The sequence below is a fragment of the Onthophagus taurus genome, chromosome 6 (assembly GCF_036711975.1).
Source record: "Onthophagus taurus isolate NC chromosome 6, IU_Otau_3.0, whole genome shotgun sequence".
In the NCBI taxonomy this organism is placed as follows: Eukaryota; Metazoa; Arthropoda; class Insecta; order Coleoptera; family Scarabaeidae; genus Onthophagus; species Onthophagus taurus.
This window is the reverse complement of record NC_091971.1, coordinates 5,894,436-5,918,098: the sequence shown is the minus strand read 5'-3', so window position 1 is coordinate 5,918,098 and position 23,663 is coordinate 5,894,436. Positions and strand designations below refer to the sequence as shown.

At 31.3% G+C, this 23,663-nt stretch overlaps 5 protein-coding genes across 5 annotated transcripts; 3 read left to right on the top strand and 2 right to left on the bottom strand.

Moving 5' to 3' along the window:
- Positions 1-6,378: 6,378 nt before the first annotated feature.
- Positions 6,379-7,020, top strand: LOC111427900 (acanthoscurrin-2-like). Its single transcript, XM_023063257.2, has 4 exons — positions 6,379-6,384; positions 6,439-6,478; positions 6,540-6,935; positions 6,989-7,020. The coding sequence occupies exons 1-4, from the start codon at positions 6,379-6,381 to the stop codon at positions 7,018-7,020; spliced, it is 474 nt and encodes a 157-aa protein (XP_022919025.2).
- A 415-nt stretch (positions 7,021-7,435) lies between these two features.
- Positions 7,436-11,168, top strand: LOC111427998 (heterogeneous nuclear ribonucleoprotein A3-like). The gene is made up of 5 exons (XM_023063383.2): positions 7,436-7,472; positions 7,535-7,580; positions 10,255-10,462; positions 10,553-10,860; positions 10,923-11,168. The coding sequence occupies exons 1-5, from the start codon at positions 7,467-7,469 to the stop codon at positions 11,018-11,020; spliced, it is 666 nt and encodes a 221-aa protein (XP_022919151.1). The 5' UTR covers positions 7,436-7,466; the 3' UTR covers positions 11,021-11,168.
- A 389-nt stretch (positions 11,169-11,557) lies between these two features.
- On the top strand, positions 11,558-13,276 carry LOC111428025 (acanthoscurrin-1-like). The gene is made up of 3 exons (XM_071196301.1): positions 11,558-11,708; positions 11,793-11,835; positions 11,910-13,276. The coding sequence occupies exons 1-3, from the start codon at positions 11,703-11,705 to the stop codon at positions 12,305-12,307; spliced, it is 447 nt and encodes a 148-aa protein (XP_071052402.1). The 5' UTR covers positions 11,558-11,702; the 3' UTR covers positions 12,308-13,276.
- LOC111427770 (uncharacterized) lies at positions 13,007-23,513 on the bottom strand. Its single transcript, XM_071196470.1, has 13 exons — positions 23,263-23,513; positions 22,932-23,132; positions 20,171-20,781; positions 19,946-20,117; positions 19,560-19,895; positions 16,199-16,250; positions 14,968-15,164; positions 14,717-14,914; positions 14,477-14,662; positions 14,051-14,421; positions 13,930-13,998; positions 13,697-13,871; positions 13,007-13,639 (listed from the first exon to the last, which is right to left on the bottom strand). Exons 1-13 carry the CDS (start codon positions 23,426-23,428, stop codon positions 13,299-13,301), a joined length of 3,075 nt encoding a protein of 1,024 aa, XP_071052571.1. The 5' UTR covers positions 23,429-23,513; the 3' UTR covers positions 13,007-13,298.
- On the bottom strand, positions 17,313-19,389 carry LOC111427857 (cytochrome P450 4d2-like). Its single transcript, XM_023063200.2, has 6 exons — positions 19,058-19,389; positions 18,803-19,003; positions 18,206-18,750; positions 17,911-18,151; positions 17,680-17,859; positions 17,313-17,630 (listed from the first exon to the last, which is right to left on the bottom strand). Exons 1-6 carry the CDS (start codon positions 19,224-19,226, stop codon positions 17,473-17,475), a joined length of 1,494 nt encoding a protein of 497 aa, XP_022918968.2. The 5' UTR covers positions 19,227-19,389; the 3' UTR covers positions 17,313-17,472.
- Positions 23,514-23,663: the final 150 nt, after the last annotated feature.

The following is a 23,663-nucleotide window of genomic DNA, read 5'->3' as shown; positions in this document are numbered from 1 at the left end:
TAGGTTAGAAAAATATTACTGTCACTTGAAATAATTGAGATGTGTGAAGTGTGATACACACCCCCGATAACTTCACATTAGTGTCAAATTAAGTCACCCCTTAATAATTGGCGTTAATAATTTAAAAAAATGCATTTCATAATTAATAAAAGCGAACGTACATTGAGATTGTACCGTTCGTAATCAATTCACTACTTTGTAAAATATTGATGAAATATTTTATTAGGAGTATCATAGTTATTTTGACTTTTTATGTTGGTAAAAATTTTTTTTGATTTGACGTTTAATGAACTGTCATTTAATTATTGTTATTTAATGCATTTATTACAATGTAAGAATATAAAACCACACCCCATAATTCGATGTTGCAATTTCAAAAAGTCAATATTAAAACAAGGATCGGCTTCTACTTCCCCTCTCTTCGAACCAGCGTTTTAAATTGCAACATTTCTAAGTCTTAACGTTAAATACAAAATACATACTAAAATGTTCTCACACACATAGAAGTTAAGCAAAAAAGAAATTAAAAGTAACCCAACCACCCATATAAAATCCTTTCGATCCAATTTAATAAAAACGTCGCGAGTCGTGGAAGAGAAGAGAAAGTCTTACTGGCAATCGAAAACGGTATATCTAAGTAGATTCAGTTCCATTGATGGAATGCGTGCGGTGCATTTGATACGTCTTTGTCGTAATGCAAAAAAGTAAAGGAATGACATTAAATGGGGAATAATTGACCGCAAACTACGTAAATTAGAACGTTAACAATTTGTCTGTTTACAAAACTATTTTAAAGAGTTTTTTTTCGTTAAATCTTCAGAAGTCTTTAGATCACCTCAATTTCAGTGTAGTTCAAACTGTTTTGTACTTACATAACAGCAATTAGTTCGTTTTTTTAATGTATCGAACCGTGACTGTGTGACTATGTGTTGAGGAGATCTAAAGATCTTTAAATGTGACCCAAATGTTGCGATATCTTAACCATGATGACTAATAATGCTTAGATATTATCTCATTTTGTTAAGATTTTTTGCGTTGGATGAATTTATTGGGCGATGTTGAAAGAGGAAACGTGAGATTCTTTAGAAAAATTAATTAAAATCACTTCGACCTTTGCATGAGGATGATGGACCGAGCCGAGTCGAGCGCAAGATTCATTATGCAAACCTTCCTTTAGGTGGAAGATTTGCGCAAAATCTTTTTTCCCATGACATTATTTTAATTCGGACTTCATTTATATTCTTTATATTGTGTAAAAGGCGCGAAATAACTAATATTTTTCTTTTTAAGTTTTTAATTTATTTTTATGGTTAATAATTATCGATCAATTAATTTTATAACGGATTAATTTGTTTTGAACGTGCTTTATAGGAGATTCCATATCCAACAATAAACCATATAACGATATTAACGATTATAATTAAACGTTTCTCGGAGTGCAGAACACTCGCAATTTTCCACTGAGCGATCAGCATTCAATCGGAAATTAAAAACCGCTATGTGAAAAATAAACTGGATTACATAACATACCATAAACCGTAAAACCACCTTTTCTAATAATGTAATAAGTTAATCTCATAATTGAAAATATCGTCTAAAGTAATTAAATTAAATTTTTTGCTTTCTATATTTATCTTAACCAAAACTTATAATCACCTTATTTATTTATTGTTATTCTACAAAGTAATAAAAGATAAAAAGGTGAGTGCGTTATTTTTTTTTTGTTAGTTTAAACCGCAAACGTTCCCATGTGTATTAATGGTCGTGTGAACTATAGCACGAAAATTTCAAAACGATTATTACCCAACATTTCAACGTTCCGGGCGAAATAGAAAGCATTTTTATCTCGATTATTATTTTTTTTTTTTCGTCTCAAGCCTTGGTTTGTAAGAACCGAAATAACTAATAACGGATACAATTATCCGCGCGAATCTCTCGGGTGAAAGTCCCGGTCCATTATTGTTCATCTGTGATATTTAATTACCTATCTTCGGGTAATTCACTCGTTTAGATTAAGTAACTTTTAAATAATCGAAAAGTTAAAGTGATGTGGATATTGAATAATGAAAATGGATCAGGAAATGCTTTCACAGCTCGGAGGTTAAACAAATTAGTTTAACCGAAAATTATATAGATACAACTATCCATCTATAGATAATCATTTTACAATCTAATTTCTGTTGTGAAATTTTAATCAAAAGGAAATTAAATGTTTATGTTATTATTTTAAATTTGATGAATCATATTTTTTTTTCTATAATATTTATTTATTTATTTATTTATCATTTATTGCCACAGACAAAAATACAAAATTACATAAGATACACTTAACTTAAATAGTATCAGCAAATGGATCATTTTATCGCACAAGCGATGTCTGCCAAATGACCCAACAGAACAAACAAAAATAAAAATAGTATTTGCTGAATATGGCAAGTAGTGATAATTAGATATTATTAACATCACCAAATAAGATTAAGCAAGAAAAGAAAAACAAAGAGAAAAATAAAGAAAAGACACAAAAGGAGAGATAGAGAGCGACTAAAAGAAACTAAAAGAATCTGCCGGATATCAGTTGCCAACAAGTGAGAGCAGTTGAAGAGAGGAAAAAAAAGAGAAAGACAAAGAACAAAGAATGAGGAAACAGCCAGTTGAAGGGCAAGCAAGTGGCTCTTTAAAACTTGTCTAAAATTAGTAATTCTAGAAATATTACGAATTTCAGAAGGCAGTCCATTCCACAGCGCAATCGACTGTACTGTAAATGATCTATGATAAATTTCAGTGCTATGAACGGGAAATGTAAGAATAGTATCAGAACGTGAACGAGTAGCAAGCTCATGAGTTGATAATTGCTGGAACCTATCTGATAAGTACTTTGGGGTGCAGTTATGAAGGATTTTAAATAAAATGGTTAATAAACGAAAGGATCTACGTCTCTCACTGGTTAACATCTGAATGTAATTGCGATACGGCGTTACATGCTCAAATCTATTTAGGTCAAATATGAACCGGATACAATTATTTTGTAGCCGCTGCAATTTACTCAGAAGAGTCAACGAGAGATCGGGATAAACCGCGTCCGCATAGTCGAAGTGAGGAAATATAAGAGAGTAACAAAGATTACGACGCACCACAGGAGGAAGAGAGCAGCGAAGTCTTTTTAAAGAGTGGAAGCAAGCATAGACTTTTCTGCAAACATGTTGAATTTGCGGTTTCCAAGACAGTGCAGAATCCATAAGGACTCCAAGATTTTTAACTGTGTTAGAAAACCGTATGACATTACCATCCAGCATCAGATCACTGCAGGCAGGTGGATTAATCTTACCAAGTAATTGACGAGTTCCAAACACAATAGCTTGCGTTTTAACTGAGTTCAACTTAAGTCCGTATCTCCGAGACCAGTTCAAGACGTTAGATAGATCGTTATTAAGTCGCACAATAGCTGCCGGAAATTCAGCAACAGTAGTAGTAGTATATATCTGCAGGTCGTCGACATACAAATGATAATTACACGAGATATAATTAGTAACACTATTAACGAACAAAGAAAAATGTAACGAACCCAATACACTGCCCTGGGGAACACCACATTTGATTGCACAAGCAGAAGAAATTGAAGAGTTAGCGCGTACGCACAAGGAGCGATGGGAAAGGTAGGATTGAAACCAAGAAACACAGGGGGGAGTGAATCCGTAGGCAGAAAGAGACGCTAAAAGAAGGCTGTGGTCGACAGAATCAAAAGCCTTGCTGAAATCGAGCAGTACCAGCACAGTAACACATCTGTTGTCGCAGGCATACCTAATATCATCAGTAACTTTAATGAGAGCAGTAGTTGTACTATGCCCACTGCGAAAACCCGATTACAACTCATTGTGTAAATTAAACCTCTCTAGAAATCCTTGGACTTGTAAATAAACTAAGCGTTCAAGAGCTTTTGATAGTACGGATAAAATTGAAATCGGACGGAAATCAGTGTTACATGAAGAGGACTTGGATTTGGGTATGGGAACGACATGAGCAACCTTCCAGACCGAGGGAAATAAAGACCGCTCAAAAGAAAAGTTGAAGATATGAGTTAAGGGAGGAAGCACTATATCCAGGATAGGAAGAAGAAGGTTGAGACCGATACCATCAGAACCCACGCAAGGGGACTTTGAATAAGTCAAAGCATCGCCTACTTCGATCGCGGTCACAAGCGTAAGAGAGAAGGAGCAAGATTTAAGAGAAGTAAGAATTTCATTAATTGTAGCCGCCTTAGTTACGTCATCGATGATCAGGGGAGGCTCTGCAAAAAAGTTTGCCATCGACTCACAATCAAGATCCATCTGGACAGACGGAGAATCAATCACTCCGAGAGACCTCATAGTTCTCCAAAATGTTCTGGGCGCGACTCCAGACAGCCTCTGGTAGAAATAAGATCTCTTAGCATACTTGCATTTATGATTACAGCGGTTGCGTAAAATTCGATAATTTTCCCGATTAGCACTAGAGGGTGATACTTGCCAAATTGTTGTAAATTTGTACTACATGCAGGTTATAGAGGTGGCTTTTTAGAAATTAGGTTGTTACTTTTTAATAGCAAGAATACTTACAAAGATTACCACAAGACGATGAATTTCCAAATCTTTTACAACTGTGTTAACAAAAATCTAATTTACAAAATTTATCTAGCAAAAATTTTGTGATTATAGATAATGTTCTAGGTCTTGTGTTAGTTCTTCTGATACTGGTAGTATAAAACTAGAACTAACACTAGACATAGTGTCAACAATCAACATTCGGATTTAGCCGCACGTCTCTCAAGACGGCTAAACCCGAATGATTCTAGTTCTAGATCTTGTGTTAGTTCTAGTGATAGTGCTAGTTTAAAACTAGAGTTAACACTAAACCTAGAGCTTGAAACATTCAGATTTAGCCGTACGTCTCTCAAGACGGCTAAACTCGAACGTTTCTAGTTCTAGGTATTGTGTTAGTTCTAGTGATAGTGCTAGTGTAAAACTAGAACTAACACTAGACCAAGAACTAGAAACATTCGGGTTTAGCCGCACGTCTCTCAAGACGGCTAAACCCGAATGAGTCTAGTTCTAGGTCTTGTGTTAGTTCTAGTGATAGCGCTAGTGTAAAACTAGAACTAACACTAGACCTAGAACTAGAAACATTCGGATTTAGCCATACATCTCTTTAGACGGCTAGTTTTAATTGTTATGTAGCGCTAGAATCATTCGGATGTAGCCATGCTCCTAAAGAAACAACACTGTTATTTAGCACATTTAATTCTATTTCTATAAATAAAGAAAGAATTTTGTGTTAATGTTTTTCTTAGATTTCGTAATTTTTAATTATCCATCTATTATACATCGTACATCTAAATCTTTGTCTATTATTTATGATCATCTTAATGGTAAAAGGAAAAGACGCTTCAAGGATAATATTATGATGTAGAAAAATCTTAAAATGTACTTCCCGTGTATTTTTTTATTAACCTTCACTTCAATCAAAAAAAAAATTAAAACCCAAGAAATATCGAAACAAAAGTTAAAAAAGAAATCCTCGAATAATTTTAGAAAGGATTCTACTACCATTTCGAACGCAACCCAATAATTTTCGAAATGTCGAACGCAAAATGTGAAGAGCGACCATTAAAAAGTGATGGTCAAGAAGTATTTACAAAAACTTTTTTATTTTTTTCTTTACCCATTCGTTACAAAATCGAAAAGATTTAATTTTTTTCTTTAATTGGTTTCTCTTGACATCTGAATTGGTTTGCAAGCAACAGGAAAACACAATGACGACGTCTTTTTCAACGAGAATACACAAACAATGGACGAAAATCCGATGGGACAATGAAAAATGGCAAAAGGGGCACCTTGAAGATTCCCCTCCGGATGGATAATGATGTATTTACAATTTACGCAATTTAACAGGTTGAAAATTCGTTTCGAAATCATTCGATTAGAAACTAACGCGAATTTTTTTCTATGAATACGGTCATCATAAGATAATGGACTTTTTTGTTAAAAAATATAAATATGTCAAGGAATTCCATTATTAATAAATAATTTTTTTTAATTAATCGAATTATTTCTTGGGATGATTCTAACATTACATATAACGCATTTATATTCTTTTATTTGCATATTAGGCCTATGTAAGGCCAAAGTTAAGCAAAGAGCAAAGAGATCTTGTGCAACACCACGTCTCTTCCGAACATCATGTTGTCTTCGTCGTTTTTTCAGCGAACTTGTACGCGTGAAAAGAGGATGACCGCCGCCAAATAGGCGGCGGCTGTTAGTAGTTTTCGAAAGGGAGGCCCAAGGCTTTAATTTACTATAAAAGATACGACCGTACGTGATCTTCACAGTCATAGATTTTTCAACCATGAAGGTAAACACTTAACACTTGACTTCATTCCTTCTAACAAAAATTTGTTATTTTCAGGTGGTTTTATTACTTGGAGTACTTGTTGCGGTAACCAACGGTAAATAAAGAAATAAAAATTAAAAAATGTTTACATAATTTTTGTATCTTATTGATTTTAGCTGGTTACATTAGTTCCGGTTGGTCTGGAAGCGGTGGTGGATATGGAGGTGGATTTGGGGGTGGTTATGGAGGAGGAGGAAGTGGTTGGCAAAGTGGTGGAGTTTGGAGAGGAGGTGGAGGCGGAGGTGGATGGAAAGGAGGATTAGGAGGTGGATACGGGGGTGGATATGGAGGAGGTGGTGGATTCGGTGGTGGAACCGTTAAAGTGATTAAAATTGTCGTTCCAAGTGGTGGAGGAGGATTCGGGGGTGGATACGGAGGTGGATATGGTGGAGGTGGAGGTGGATGGAAACTTGGAGGAGGTGGAGGAGGTTGGAACCTCGGTGGAGGCGGTGGAGGATGGAAACTTGGAGGAGGAGGAGGTGGATATGGAGGTGGAGGTGGATACGGAGGAGGTAAATTTTGAACCAATTTTTCAAACTGATTATACAAAAATTTCATCATTTAGGTGGTTGGAAATCAAGCGGAGGTTGGTGGTAAACCACATCAACATTAATCAACCCACTTCTTCAAAACATGGATCGTTTTCAACTTATCTTAAACGTCTTTTTGTGATTTTTGTAAATATTATGTCTACTTTAATAAATAAAATCCGCACTGCCACCGTTTAAAAACAATTTATCTTTTTAATCAATCCCCAAAAAAAATTTAAACCCAACCCACAAATTATGTTAAATAATTGGATAAACTCCAACTCAAATTTTTAATGAGGTAATTGTTGTATTTTATAAAAAAATTAATAGTCTTTTGTTAATAAAGCATTAATTAAGGTATTCAATTCGTAAAGATTCACAATGATTATTGTTTTAATTCAAAAAGACAATATAAACTCATAAAAAAAATGATTTCGATAAGATTTTTTTTGTTATAAAAAGAGAAATCAAATTGTTGAAATTAGTCGCTACAAAATTGGTGAGTGATCCAAAATGAAGGTCAGAAATTTCAAATTTTTAATCAATTCAAGTCAATTAAAAGGTTTTTTTGTAATCATTAGGTTTTTATTTGCACTGTTCTTGTCGCCATTGCTTCTGCAGCTAATGGTAAGTTCTAAAATTTTAAAAATCGTATCTAAAGAATTCTTGCCAAATTACTATTTAGTTAAATTGATACAAATTCAATTTAAAAAATCGTACCTCAAAAACTAATTGAGATATCATCATGAAATAAAAATCATTTCAAAGCAAATTTATTTAGTATTTAACTCATTGAAAATTATTTCTTTCTTCCTACAAATCTGGATGTTATGATTTTTTAAATTTAGACACTTATTACAGGTTAATTTCATAAAGATTAAATTTAATAAAATCATATCTCAAAAACGAATTGAGATATTGAGATGAAATAAAAAACATTTTAAAGCAAATTTCATCTATTTTTAACACACCAGAACTGATTCCTTCGTTCTTATTAATCTTGTTGGCACGATTTTTTAAATACAATAATGCGCGTTTATTAAAGCTAAATAGAGACAGTCAATTTAAAAAAATCGTATCTCAAAAACTAATTGAGATATCATCATGAAATAATAATCATTTCAAAGCAAATTTATTTAGTATTTAACTCATTGAAACTTATTTCTTTATTCCTACAAATCTGGATGTTATGATTTTTTAAATTTAGACACTTATTACAGGTTAATTTCATAAAGATTAAATTTAATAAAATCATATCTCAAAAACGAATTGAGATATTGAGATGAAATAAAAAACATTTTAAAGTAAATTTCATCTATTTTTAACACACCAAAACTGATTCCTTCGTTCTTATTAATTTTGTTGGCACGATTTTTTAAATACAATCCTGCGCGTTTATTAAAGCTAAATAGATACAAAGTCAATTTAAAAAAATCGTATCTCAAAAACTAAATGAGATATCATCATGAAATAAAAATCACTTCAAAGCAAATTTATTTAGCATTTAACTCATTGAAAATCATTTCTTTATTCCTACAAATCTGGATGTTATGATTTTTTTAAATTTAGACACTTATTACAGGTTAATTTCATAAAGATTAAATTTAAAAAAATTATATCTCAAAAACGAATTGAGATATTGAGATGAAATAAAAAACATTTTAAAGTAAATTTAATCTACTTTTAACACACCAAAACTAATTCCTTCATTCTTATTAATCTTGTTGGCACGATTTTTTTAACACAATCCTGCGCGTTTATTAAAGCTAAATAGAGACAAAGTCAATTTAAAAAAATCGTATCTCAAAAACTAATTGAGATATCATCATGAAATAAAAATCATTTCAAAGCAAATTTATTTAGTATTTAACTCATTGAAAATCATTTCTTTATTCCTACAAATCTGGAAGTTATGATTTTTTTAAATTTAGACACTTATTACAGGTTAATTTCATAAAGATTAAATTTAATAAAATCATATCTCAAAAACGAATTAAGATATTGAGATGAAATAAAAAACATTTTAAAGCAAATTTAATCTACTTTTAACACACCAAAACTAATTCCTCCTTCATTCTTATTAATCTTGTTGGCACGATGTTTGAAATACAATCCTGCGCGTTTATTAAAGCTAAATAGAGACAAAGTCAATTTAAAAAAATCGTATCTCAAAAACTAATTGAGATATCATCATGAAATAAAAATCATTTCAAAGCAAACTTATTTAGTATTTAACTCATTGAAAATTATTTCTTTATTTCTACAAATCTGGATGTTATGATTTTTTTAAATTTAGACACTTATTACAGTTTAATTTCATAAAGATTAAATTTAATAAAATCATATCTCAAAAACGAATTAAGATATTGAGATGAAATAAAAAACATTTTAAAGCAAATTTAATCTACTTTTAACACACCAAAACTAATTCCTTCATTCTTATTAATATTGTTGGCACGATTTTTTAAATACAATCCTGCGCGTTTATTAAAGCTAAATAGATACAAAGTCAATTTAAAAAAATCGTATCTCAAAAACTAATTGAGATATCATCATGAAATAATAATCATTTCAAAGCAAATTTATTTAGTATATAACTCATTCAAAATCATTTCTTTATTCCTACAAATCTGGATGTTATGATTTTTTTAAATTTAGACACTTATTACAGGTTAATTTCATAAAGATTAAATTTAATAAAATCATATCTCAAAAACGAATTGAGATATTGAGATGAAATAAAAAACATTTTAAAGTAAATTTAATCTAGTTTTAAACTAATTCCTTCATTCTTATTAATCTTGTTGGCACGATTTTTTAAATACAATCCTGCGCGTTTATTAAAGCTAAATAGATACAAAGTCAATTTAAAAAAATCGTATCTCAAAAACTAATTGAGATATCATCATGAAATAAAAAAAAACATTACAAAGCAAATTTATTTAGCATTTAACTCATTGAAAATTATTTCTTTATGCCCATAAATCCAGATGGCACGATTTTTAATGCAACGTTCGTATTACATCATGCTGCATCATCATCGATACACGCATTAGAAATAAAAACACATTTTATTACATTTTTATTACTTACCAAGCTCCCATGAAACCTAGTTATTTAAAAAAACCATTCACGTTTTAAATAGTTGGAAATTCCACACTAAACCGACTCAGAAAATTATTTACATATGTTACGTACATTTTTATTCGTCCTTCAAACCCCATTATTTGCTCAAATCATTAAACCATTACTTTTTAAATTAACACCTAAAGACAAATTTTTCGATGAAACATTTTTTTAGGGCAAATTATTCAACATGATCCTTCTTCTCGAGGTATGTTAGGAAACGATTTAGGAGCTTTAGGAGGTTATGGAGGTTTTGGAGGTGTCGGTGTTGCCGATGCTAGTAGTAATAGAGCATTATTATCTGATGCTTTAAACAAAGCATTAAGTGATAATAGCTTACGTGGCTTATCTAATGCATTCGCCGGCTACGACAGCAGTTACAGGCGAGTATACCCTTTTGATAATCCTTCAGCTTTAGCAAACTTTGGATCGGCTAAAGGATACAATGGTTATGGATCTTATCACGGTTACAGAGCATTAGGTGCAGGCAATAATTTAATTGGGGCCAGCGATTACTACAGGGGATTAAGTGGATATGGTAGCAACAGTGGATATGGTGGTTATGGAAGTTATGACCTTTACAGAGGATTAAATGGTTATGGTAACAATAATTTAGGAGGTTATGGAGCTTATGATGCTTACAGGGGAGTAAACGGATATGGCAATAACATTTATGGTGTATCCGATGCTTATAGAGGATTGAGTGGATATGGCAACAATAATTTTGGAGTTTATGACAACATGGGGAGAAATAATTGGGGTTTAAGGGACAGCCAGAAAGGTATTTAAAAGATTTAATTTACTACAGTAAATTACACAACAAATTAAATAATGTTTCAACAGCAGGTCTTTCCGGGAGAGCTTTATTATATTCAGGGTATTCATATGGACCATATAGAAATGGATATGGAGCAATCAGAACTGGTTACCCATATTATTAGAAAGTAGAATTGAATGCAATCAAGTTCATAAAAATCAAGAATATCCCTTTCAATTTCGACCCATAAAAATGTCAAAATCAATGATGAAAATCCAAAACTATGTACATACATTAATTTTGTACGGTTTTAAAATAAATATAAACCTAAACTGGACGACTTTTACTTCCTAAACGTTCTCTTCCTAGAAAACCAGTTCCTTCGTTTCATCTCTAAACAGCCTTGAACCCTATATTGTCCATATAAAAAATTCTTTAACTCAATTAAATTAAATAAAATAAATTTTTTTTTATTATAATATTTTTCCATATTTGAATTAAAAAAGAAAAGATAATTTCCGTAATAGATTTTATAAATATTATAACACACCGTGTGAAGAAATAAATTGCACTCATGATTATTATAAGATAATAATAAATAAGTGGAAGTGAATTGGGGCTCAAAGAGAGCAAAAGCAATGCTAATCCAAGCGGCCGCCGGTTGTTTCGTCATCGGCATCATAAGAGAGGATGCAATTGTGAACGTGTGCACTCAGATTTATTGAAAGGGAACAATGAACCAAGACGAAGAGAACCTCAAACCATGGATTTCGGGTGGTGGATGACCGTTTCTTCTTACTATATAAGGTGCCTAACTTCTCCTCATAGTCAGTCAACTTTCAGTGGTGTCTTCTAACTCACAAAATATGAAGGTACAATAATATGGAATACAATTACTTAGTGATATGTGGATTTTATTAACTATATTATAATAACTTTAATTTTTTCTTTTTAAGGTTTTCGTGTGTTTACTTTTAATTTCCGTTGTTACCGTCAACGGTTAGTAAATTTTTATATATTAATTTTTTATGTATCAATTAATTTTTTTTATTAATCTATTTTTCAATTTTTAGGTGGCTTCCTTAGTTCTGGAGGAGGTGGTGGTGGCTATGGAGGTGGGGGCGGCGGTGGTTATGGAGGAGGAGGAGGTGGTTGGAGAGGAGGTGGTGGGGGATATGGAGGAGGAGGAGGAGGTGGTGGATGGAAAGGAGGTTTCGGTGGAGGCGGCGGTGGATTTGGAGGAGGAGGTGGTGGATTTGGAGGAGGTGGACATGGAGGCGGCGGCGGTGGATTAGGAGGTGGTGGTGGAGGATTCAAAATCATCAAAGTTATTGTTCCATCTGGAGGAGGTGGTGGCGGAGGAGGATATGGAGGTGGTGGTGGAGGATATGGAGGAGGTGGTGGTGGATATGGAGGAGGTGGTGGATTCAAATCTGGCGGAGGAGGTAAAACTTTTTATGCAATCTATTGAAAATAAACTTTTAGCCAATGAGATGGTCTAAAATCAGATCTATCGAGTCTGCATCAAAACTGTGTCTATGAGATAAGTTATTTCATTACTAGACTATTAAAGATCTTTATCTGACTCAGATCTGGTTCTATCCTTATCCATATCTCATAAAGACGCATTTTGAAACCAAGTCGTTACTTCAAAAACTAATTCTTTTGATTTATTCTACTGAAAATCAGCCTCTACTTTATTATGTATTATAAATCTCGTTAATAAATGGAGTATTAAAGTATGGCAACTTGCTAGAATTTGACATAACCCGAACAGACAGGTTCTGACGCAAACTCGTTCTCTAGTAACTGCCTAGTCTCAGTACAAATCCTCACAAATTCATTATAACAATTAGAATCACCTTGATTTCTTCAGTAAATCCCCAAAACCTACTAATAAATACGATAAGTGTGTCTTCAAATAAACAAATTTGTCCGATTTGCTTGTTATCAACAAATTAGAATGTGGAAAAGGATTGTACTATATCACATCATTTTAGATAGGTCGAGAAATAAAACTTAACAGTACTTCTCTGTGTTATAAACACACTCACAAAATAGACCCATTTTCTTCAACATACCGTGCTAGGCTATTAAAGATAACTCACACATTTTTAAGATAATTTTAGTCCACTTACAAAATAATAAATACTAAAATCATCAAGACCACTTTCTGAATCATACAGTTTAATAAAAAAATTTTGTTTAAATTACAAAGCTTAGATTAGATTAAATTATGTACTTATTAATTATTTTTTTGTTAAATTTAAAGGTGGTGGATGGAGAGGAGGCGGTGGTGGAGGCTGGTGGTAATCGGTTCAAGAACAACTCAGCACGATTTCATCGAAATTTCACCCCCAAAATCATATCAAATTTCATCTAACTACTTAGTACCTTCTTTTGTATATTGTGATTTTTGAATAAATTTTTTTTTGTATAACTATGTTTTATTAAGTTTAAAATTAATACTTCCTTTCTTCGAGTTCTATTTGAATTCCGTTTAACGATTTTAAAACCGTCACCGGGAGTAATTTCGGTTCGAAATCTTGAACCGGTTTAATAAGAAATTTTCTTAAAATATGAGAAACCGTCGATTTCATTTCTAACATGGCGAATTTTTGTCCGATGCAATTTCTTGGGCCAGCACTAAAAGCCAAATAGCTATAAGCGTGTCTTTTGGTTAATTGGTCAGGTGAAAATCTTTCTGGATCAAATTTTTCGGGTTCTTCGTAAATGTTGGGGTCGCGGTGGACTCCGTAAGTGAAAAGAACTAATTGGGAGTATTGTGGAAGTTCACCACCATCTAAAAATTAAAAAAATAAATTAATTTTAAATTTATAAGTTATTTTTTTTCAATTACAATATTTTTTATCGCTTATTGATGGGCATCTCCCAATAAAAGGAACTGGGGGAAACAATCTTAATGTTTCTTTAATAACCATTTCTAAATATCTCATTTGATTTAATTCTTTTAAACCAGGTTGTTTAGTTTGATCGTTTTTAAAAATTTCTTGGATTTCTTCAAAAACTTTTTCCTAAAAGAAACATTAATCATAAATAAAAATAAGTTATTTGCTTTTACTTGAGCTTTACTTGAACATGAGGATGTTGAGATAAACAGTACAAGATAAAACTAATTCCAGAAGCCGTGGTATCATGACCCTACAAAAAAAAGATTACAAAATCGAAACAAAATAAATAATTAATTCATTACAGCAAACATAAAAGTATCAACTTCTTGACGAATTTCTTCATCCGTTAAAGGTTTCCCATCAATTTGAGATAGTAAAAGTAAATCCAAAAACGCCAATCTTTTTCGATTCGATCCCAAATCGTTTTTATTACAACCCATATTAGCTAATAATTCTTGTTTTTTGCTTTTAATTAACGTATCGGTGTACCCATGAAGAATCTTTAAAGCGTTCTTTTCTTTTCGATAATCTTTGGTGAAAACATAAATAAATTCAAACGCTTTCATCGGATTTAACGTTCGATCGATCACTATTCGGCACATTTCCCTCACAGCTTTTACATAAGATGATTCAGAATTAGTTTGGGCGTTAACTTTTGTACCCATCGCGCTTTCTAAAAACAATTAAAACATTTTTTTTTAATTAAAATTAATTAATTAATTAATTACCGCAAATTATATCAAGAGTGCAAAGAGTTATATAAGGATAAACATCGAATCCACCTTTTTTAACGTGTTTATTTAAGTTTTCAATTAAAACTGAGCTTGCTGAGTGAAACGTTTCAATGTAATGTTCTAAAATTTGAAAATGAAAAGCTGGGGTGATGATTTTTCTCATTTTCTTCCATTGATCAGCTAAAAATTATTAAAAATTATTTTTGTAATTTTTTTTCGATTATTTTTTAATACTTTTGCTTGTTAAAAGACCATTTCCCAACCACTTATTTAAATAAATATACATAATCGCTTTGTCTAAAATTTGTGTGGTTCCTAAAAGATATTCCAACATCCTTAAGTCACTAGTGATAATCGCAGGAAATCCTGCGATTCGAATTCGTAACGTGTCACCATATTTCCTTTTAAATTCTAATAAAGTCTTTAAAATATCTAAAAGAAAATGTATTTAGAAAAGTACTTAATGATTTTAATGATTTACTTACTGTTTAAATCGGTTAATTTAAAATAATTATCATACATTGATCCTGGTAAGGTATTAAATCCTGATAATTTATAATCGATTCTAAACACATTATAACAAATTAATACGATTAAAATAAACGGTACCAAAAAAATAAATCCCAAAATTATCGTTAAAAGAAACATTTTATGTGTATCCTCATAAATTAAGAGTTTAACATACAGTTATTTGAATTAAATTTTGGATTGATATTTGATTATAAATACTCGGACGTTTTATCTCGTGACGTTAACTGATTTTTTTTAGAAAAGAAAACAAGAGATAACATTTTAGAATCGACTGGTATCAGCAATTTTTTTTGCGCTATCATTTATATATTATCTTATTCGCTTTTACTTTAAATTTAAATAAGACAAAATAATAAATAAAAAAAACCTATGCTTGCGTTTCAATCATAAATATTCCTACTTCAATAATTACCATGTCCTTAATATCTAACATAGTTATAGAAAAACATATTATCATCAATGTTGACTTATTTACTTTCGCAACTGAAAAATATCTCGCAATATTGCATTCATAATCACATGTTGCGCATGCAGTAAAATTCTAAAGTAAAATTAAGACGATTTAATTACTCTCATCAACATGCTTTTTCTATGAATTGATGGTCAATGACGCTAAATTAGATATCTAAAATCTCAGTGGATTACTTTCAACCTAAGTATTAAAAAAACCTTCAAGTACAAAGTTAGAAATACTGATGTAGATAAATTCAAATCAGTACTAGGTATCTAAGTGTTTAACAGATTTAAGATTAACTCATAAAACCTTTTTTTAAGAACTTTGGCTGTCTGAGTCTTTAAACCTTCCGAGTCTTTAAGGGGTAATAAAATTGAAAATACTTTATTAAGAATATCTCGCTTAAGTTTTAAAGTAAATTTGTAAATAAAGTAAATTTTTATACATTAATAAGCTTGTTACATGATTAAATATGTTCCACCAGCCCCAAAATCGTTTAAAGATGACTCTAATTTAGCACTTTTCATCATCACTCCTTAGGTTGGGTTGGGGCTGAACCCCAGGGTCTTTAATATTCATAATTTTATGGCTGCCAACCAAATTTCTTCGCTTTTTGGGTTAGCTTAGAAAGCTAAAAATAAGATTCCTCATGCTGTGGAGACACCACCGGCTAATCATTTACTTTTAGCCCCCATTAACCATAAAATCTCCTCTCTTTGTAATAAAATTACCAAGATTTCTCGAGTACCATGATTTTTTTTAAATAACCGGCTCTTAATATATCTAAAAGATAAAAAAATTTAATTTATTTAATTAATTTTGTTTATACATTACTTATTTCCAATTATTTTTATAAATATTAATATTTAAATAAATAAATATTAACGTTAAAACATAACCTTTTTTGACAATTAATTTTGCGGGACTACCAACCTAGAAACTCGAAATTTGTAAAATTATTTTTTTATGGATAATTTATCATAAAAAGTGCATGTCAATTTTCAAAGTGGTCACCTAAACTTTTCTATTCACTAAAAAACGACGAGTTTTGTTCTATCTTATTCAGAATAAATCAAAATTTCTTATTTTGTACCTTTTAAGACGCTTTGTTTGCTTATTGAAGAAAATTATTGGTTTTTTAAAACGAAACATACCGAAAAAAAAAGCAGTCGTGAGGTTGGTAATGAAAATGATTAAATGTCACTAAGTTTAAATAAAATTTTTTAAACAATTTTAATTTAAATTAATTACTTTGTATATTACTATTATATTAATTTTTCATTTTTAATTGTTAATGATTAATTTCTATGTTAATTAGGGTGTAACATAATCTCAAAACGTAGACATTTCCCGGATTTAGTTCCTTTTTTTTTTTAATTGACAACTTTCATCACCAACAAATCATTTGAGGTTATATCGTTTTTATTTTCAAGAATAATTAATATTTTCCAATGAAAATGAGTGAAAACAAGATAAATCAAGTTAAAAATCGTTTAGGAAAAATCGAAACGCAAAAGTTTTTAATTTTAGTGTTATTTTGACCTAAAAAGTGATATAACCTAAAAATACGATTTAAGAAAGTGTGTTTTTGATCTTTATTTTCAACTAATCGCCCGATAATAATAAATATTGACCGCCTTTTTCACATTCATTCGCTTCGTTAAACCAATGTTCTAAAATGAAACAATTTATACAAGTTAATATAAGAAATACTTTAAAATCTACATGAATTGATTAAAATGTAATGAAAGTGAAAAAAATGTAACGTTTTAAAATAGATATTAATAAGCTGTCGAGAAATTTGGGGTTATGAGCCGGAGAGATAAAAGTAGGGAAACATCAATATTATCACTATCAAACACAAATTTATTTAGTTGTGTTATCTGTAAGTATATAAAAAGTTTATAAAATCAAATCAATTACGTATTTCGTTATTATTTAATGTGTTTAATCAAAATAAGTTAGACATTTGCGTTAAGTAAAATAAATAAATCAAACTTATTTTTCATTTTCTTTCTTCTAAGATAACTTGAACGCCATTTAGTGATTTCAAAACTGTTAATGGAATCAGTTTTGGTTCGAATCCTTCCACAGGTTTTAATATAAAATGTCTTAAAACCAAAGAAACCGTAGATTTCATTTCTAACATAGCAAATTTTTGCCCTACAATAAATAAATTTAAATAAACTTGTAATTACATTAATAAATATACCTATGCAGTTTCTTGGTCCAGCACTAAAAGTTAAATAACTATATGGATGCCTTTTTGATTGATTTTCAGGTAAAAACCTATCTGGATCAAAAGTTTCTGGATCATCATAATTTTTGGGGTCCCTATGAACCCCGTAAACAAATACTAAAAGTTGGGACCAAGTTGGAAATAATCCACTGGCTAAAATATAAAGGAATCATTTTGATTCTTATTAAGATAAGATTCTCTTACGATGTGAAGTATCATTTAAAGGACTTCTTGCAAAAATAGGAACTGGAGGGAACAACCTCAATGATTCTTTAATAACCATTTCTAGATATTTCATTTCGTTTAATTGTTTGATTGTGGGGATTAAATTTTTATCATTTCCTAAAATTTCTTCGATTTCATCACACACTTTTTGTTGAACATCAGGGTATTTTGAGATGCAATAAAGAATGAAGCTAATTCCAGAAGCTGTTGTGTCATGGCCCTTAAAGAAATAATGATTATGACAAAGTTGTTTTTATTAAAAAAAACTTCTTACTGCAAACATAAATGTATCAACTTCTTCTCTAATTTCTTCATCAGTCATTGGTTTACCATCTAAAGTACTTTGTAGGAGTAAATCTAGAAACGCTAATCGTTTCTGTTTTGGGTGATCGTTTTTAATTAATTCTTCTCTTCTCCTTTTAATAACCGAGTTTGTATGGTTGTGTAAAATTTTTAAATAATGTCTTTCGATGCGATAATCTTTTGTGAACATGTAAGTGATTGGAAACATCGTCATTGGATTAACCGTCCTTTCTACGGTAATTCTACATAATTCTTTTACGCCCTTTACGTATTCTGATTGAGTGTTTTCTTGGGCGTTGATTTTGGTGCCCATGGCTGTTTCGCAAATTATGTCTAAAGTGCAAAGGGTTATGTAAGGATAAATATCGATTGGAGTTTTTGGGTCTTTTGAAATTGATGATTTTAATTTGTTGATTAAAATGGATGTGGTGGAGTGAAACGATTCCACGTATTGCTCTAAAATTTGGAAATGAAAAGCTGGGGTGAGGATTTTGCGGGTTTTTCTCCATTTTTCGGCTAAAAATATATTTTTAGTTGGTTTTAGAATCGAAATGATTAAAAAAATTACGTGGGCTAGTTAATAAACCGTGTCCTAACCACTTCTCTAAGAAACTGTATGTATAACTTTTTTCTAAAATTTGCGTTGTCCCTAAAAGAAATTCTAAAATCTTCAAATCCGAAATTACCAAAGCTGGCATTCCGATTGTTATGTTTATTTTGAAGATATCGCCATATCTTTGTTTAAACTTCATAACGTTTTTTAAAACATCTAAGTGAATTAAATTATTTAATCAAATTGTTTATTTAAGTTTAAGTTTGTTACCTTTAAGATTTGTTAGAACGAAATAATTTTCGAAAATTGGCAACCCAGGTACTTTTCGATAATTCCACAATTTAAATTCCATTCTAAAAGATAACACTACGAAAATTGCCCAAACGATTACAATTGGGCTCAAACATAGGTATACCAACCATGTTGTATCTAAAATCATCTCGCGCGACTTATCGTAACAATTTGTTCCGAAATAATCGATAGAGAGTACTGAAAATCGATTTGATGTCACAAGATTATTTATAATCTTAACAGAAACGACGTAAACTGCAATAAGATCGTGTCAATATCTTCCAAGTTCATAGTATTATTATTATTATTTTTCACGTGCTGCAAATACGGAAACTAAAATAATTTCAACAACACTTTTGCAATATCTATTTATGGTTTTCTATTTTGTTTATTAGATCTAAAAAATAGATTACTAAATTTCATGTATTAATCAAATTATAACAACAATAATCTTTGATAATAATAACAAATTTTTTCTTTTAAATTCTTTCTTCAAATTGAACTCGAATTCCATTTATCGATTTCATAACAGCCAATGGAACGCAATGGGGTTCATATCCATGGACGGGTTTTAACGAGAAATTCCTTAAAACGTGAGAAACTGTTGATTTCATCTCTAACATGGCAAATCTTTGCCCGATGCAATTTCTTGGTCCAGCACTAAAAGCCAAAAAGCTATAAGGATGTCTTTTAGAGATATTTTCGGGTAAAAATCGATCTGGATCGAATTTTTCTGGGTCTGGGTAAATGTTTGGATCGTGATGAACTCCATAAGCAAAAACAACCAATTGGGTGTACATTGCAAAGAAACCCCCATCTAAAAATTGTTTTAATTTAATTTAATTAATAATTTTTTTTTATACCTACAATATTTAGTATCCTTTTGAGGAGCTCTCCCAAAAAATGGTGTTGATGGATAAATCCTTAATGATTCTTTAATAACTCTTTCTAAATACTTCATTTCGTTTAATTGTTTCATACCGGCTGCGGAATCTTTATCTTTCCCAAAAATGTCATTTAATTCCTCAATAATTTTATCCTAAATCATAATAAATCATCAAAATTTAATAAATATTTTAATTTATAACATACTTGAACATCTGGATGTTTAGAAACACAATAAAGAATAAAACTAATCGCTGAAGCTGTAGTATCATGCCCCTCAAACATAAAAGTATCAACTTCCTGCCGAATCTCTTCATCACTCATATCTCTCCCATCAATTTTCGCTTGCAAAACCAAATCTAAAAAGGCCAACCGTTTCTTTCCACCCTCATAATTTCCTTTTTGTTTTAATTCCTCTTTTCGACTTTTTATAACTGAACGAGTAAACCCGTGTAAAATCTTTAAAGCTTTCAATTCCTTTTGAAAATCTTTGGTAAAAATGTACGTCGGTAAAAACGTTTTAATCGGTTTCGTATTCCGTTCCATAAAGATTCTACACAATTCTCTAACCGCGTTTACATATTCGGACTCCGAATTTTCTTGGGCGTGTACTTTCGTGCCCATCGCGCTTTCGCATATGATATCCAAAGTGCATAAGGTGACGTAAGGATAAATATCTACGGGTCCTTTATTGACGAGATTTTGGAATTTTTCAACTAATATCGTCGACGCTGAGTGAAACGTTTCGATGTAATGGTCGAGGATTTGGAAATGAAAAGCTGGCGTGAGGATTTTGCGAGTTTTTCTCCATTTTTCAGCTAATAAGAAATAATAAGTTAATAAATTAAGGTTTTATGGAGGTGATTCATTATATAATGTGCCAAATGAAAATTTGTTTAACACCAAAAGGTACAGTTAATACCATATCAACATAAAGACTGTTGTCAAGCAACGTAGCATCTCAGCTTAATAAGCTGGAGTGTCTAATGTCATTTTATTAAGCCGAGGGGCTACAGATTATATCATATCAACACAAGACTCCACAAGACTGGTGCACTACACTCAATACCATATTAACACAAGACTGGGTCAAACAACGTAGCTCATTTCATTTTGCGATATGCTAACTAGTTTTGTAAGACCTTTTCGGGAATCATTGTAGTCGCTGTCATAAAATAGCACTCCTCCTTGATATAATTAGAGTGTTTTGAAATTACTTGATGCTCCAGTTTACTGGGTATTGAGTTATTTTATCTCTATACATGTTCATTAATTAGTTAGTAATTATTTATTAATTATTATGACATTTGAACTTGTCCTTAATAAAATTGCAATGTAACATCGTAAACATAATACAGTTGAGGTTATGTTAATAATTCACGAATTCAATGAGTAGCTGGATTGGCTAACTCTAGTGTAACTTCTGCGTGGTCTATCTCTTTTGCATTTGCATATAGAGAAAGTGGCTAGAACTACCATTTACAGATTTAAACTATATACTCAAAACTGTTCCAAGTATACATCTGCGTTAAATTGTGTTATAAGCAGAAAATTAAAGGTGATAGAGAAAAACGTTTCCCATAAAAATTAATGATAATGAATCAAGATAACATAATCCATAACCGATGCCACCATTTCTTAGGTTCAAGCCAGGAATTCTCAAAATATCAAAATTGACAATCATCTGCGTTAAATTCTGTTATAAGTAGAAAATTAAAGGTGATGGAGAAAAATGTTTCCCATAAAAATTAATGATAATGAATCAAGATAACATAATCCATAACCGATGCTATCATAGATATCACCATTTCTTAGGTTCAAGCCAGGAATTCTCAAAATATCAAAATTGACAATCATCTGCGTTAAATTCTGTTATAAGTAGAAAATTAAAGGTGATGGAGAAAAATGTTTCCCATAAAAATTAACGATAATGAATCAAGATAACATAATCCATAACCGATGCCACCATAGATATCACCATTTCTTAGGTTCAAGCCAGGAATTCTCAAAATATCAAAATTGACAATCATCTGCGTTAAATTCTGTTATAAGTAAAAAATTAAAGGTGATAGAGAAAAACGTTTCCCATATGTATTCCCAGATGTACTCCAGGCGGAAGTATTTGCTATTGACATGGGTGCAAAAATACTTCTTGAGAGAGGGGTGAAGAACATGACAGTACGATTTTTCTCAGGCAGTCAAGCCGCTCTCCAGTTGCTGCAGGCCGTGAAAACAGTGTCGGCTCTGGTTAATGATTGTAAAAGAACTTTAAACACACTGCATGGTGATAACAGAGTTTCTCTAATCTGAGTCTCAGGTCACTCTGAGGTTGCTGGCAATGAAGCGGCAGATGAGATAGGACGACTCTAAAGCGTTTGTGGGGCCAGAGCCAGCAGTTGGTGTATCATTTGCGTTGGCCAAACATAGGATTGGACTGTGTACTGTGGACCAGTTCTCCTGGAATGAGACATGCTAAGTTGTTTATTAACATCGCCGAGAGATTCCGAGAACATTTTAGGAGTTGCTCGCATTAAAGTTCTAATGGGTGTCTTTACTGGACACTGCCGATTGAAGATACACCTCAATTGTTGGTGGTTGAGCATGTTTTATGCCACTGCCCTACTATCAATCGTATCAGATTCTCGATTTTTGGGTTGCAGTTTATCTCCCCAAAGGATCTGAATAACTTTTTACCGAGCAAGGTATTAATGTTCGTTAACAGCATTGACATTTGATAACGTTATTGATCGTTAGGGTCTTGCAAGGTTGATTGATTCGCCTACCCGATATGTAATTTATGTAATGTATGTTAATAAACGAAAACTCTAAAAACGTTTATCGTTGTAGTTTTCGTTTGGCACACCATATTTTACAACGTATATACAGATTAACCTAAATTATATCGTTCTTGTTCGTGGATATAATTTTGAGAGATTCTGTATAAAGAATTTATTTTGAGGATAAATACCTGGACTGGTTAAAAGACCAGTTCCTAACCATCTATTCAAAAAATTATAGCTTATCGATTTATCTAAAATCTGCGTAGTACCCAAAATGTATTCAATAAGTTTTAAATCCGTTGTCATAATACACGACAACCCCGAAAAAATATTTAACTTAAAAGTCTTTCCATACTCCTCTTTAATTTTAAGAAGCGATTTCAGTAAATCTAAAAATAAATAAATTATCTTATCAGTATTTTCTCAAGTATTCTTTATTTATAAAAACAATGATTTAGCGTTTTTTTTTTTAACATTATTAATACGAATGTTTTTTAATTATTATTAAAGATAACTTACCTTTTAAGTTAGATAATAAATGATAATTTTCAATAATCGGTTGTCCAGGAACGTATTGAAATTTTCTTAAACTTACTTCGACCCTTATCATAATAGCCACGCTATAAATAAATATTAAGGCAGGTAACCAAATTATTAACCAAAATAAATCACTCAATTCCAGCATTTTTCACTTCTTTTTTTCAAAAACTTTGTTGAACCAAACGCAAACAAGCCCCTGGCTTCAATGCATACCAAAATGATGAAACGCGCGAATAACAACCAGTTGATAATACTTCCTATTTATATCTTAAACTTATTTTTGATTTTTTTTTTTGATGATAACAGAATTGCAAAATACATACAGAATAATTCCTAGAAATGTATAAATTTTTTAATAAGGATCAAGAAGAATCAAATAC

Bases quoted from the DNA above. Each gene is read 5' to 3' on its own strand.
- LOC111427900 (XM_023063257.2), top strand. The intron at 6,479-6,539 runs GTAAATAAAGAA...TATTGATTTTAG, and splicing joins ACTTGTTGCGGTAACCAACG to CTGGTTACATTAGTTCCGGT. The intron at 6,936-6,988 runs GTAAATTTTGAA...TTCATCATTTAG, and splicing joins TGGAGGTGGATACGGAGGAG to GTGGTTGGAAATCAAGCGGA.
- LOC111427998 (XM_023063383.2), top strand. The intron at 7,581-10,254 runs GTAAGTTCTAAA...ACATTTTTTTAG, and splicing joins CATTGCTTCTGCAGCTAATG to GGCAAATTATTCAACATGAT. The intron at 10,463-10,552 runs GCGAGTATACCC...TCACGGTTACAG, and splicing joins GGCTACGACAGCAGTTACAG to AGCATTAGGTGCAGGCAATA.
- LOC111428025 (XM_071196301.1), top strand. The intron at 11,836-11,909 runs GTTAGTAAATTT...TTCAATTTTTAG, and splicing joins TTCCGTTGTTACCGTCAACG to GTGGCTTCCTTAGTTCTGGA.
- LOC111427857 (XM_023063200.2), bottom strand. From the start codon at position 19,226: ATGATTTTAGATACAACATGGTTGGTATACCTATGTTTGAGCCCAATT. The intron at 18,751-18,802 runs GTAATTTTTTTA...ATATATTTTTAG, and splicing joins CGGTTTATTAACTAGCCCAC to CCGAAAAATGGAGAAAAACC. The intron at 17,860-17,910 runs GTAAGAGAATCT...TTTATATTTTAG, and splicing joins TTTAAATGATACTTCACATC to CCAGTGGATTATTTCCAACT.
- LOC111427770 (XM_071196470.1), bottom strand. From the start codon at position 23,428: ATGCTGGAATTGAGTGATTTATTTTGGTTAATAATTTGGTTACCTGCC. The intron at 19,896-19,945 runs GTAGGTATAAAA...AACAATTTTTAG, and splicing joins TCAAAAGGATACTAAATATT to ATGGGGGTTTCTTTGCAATG. The intron at 13,999-14,050 runs GTAATGAATTAA...TTTTTTTTGTAG, and splicing joins TTGATACTTTTATGTTTGCT to GGTCATGATACCACGGCTTC.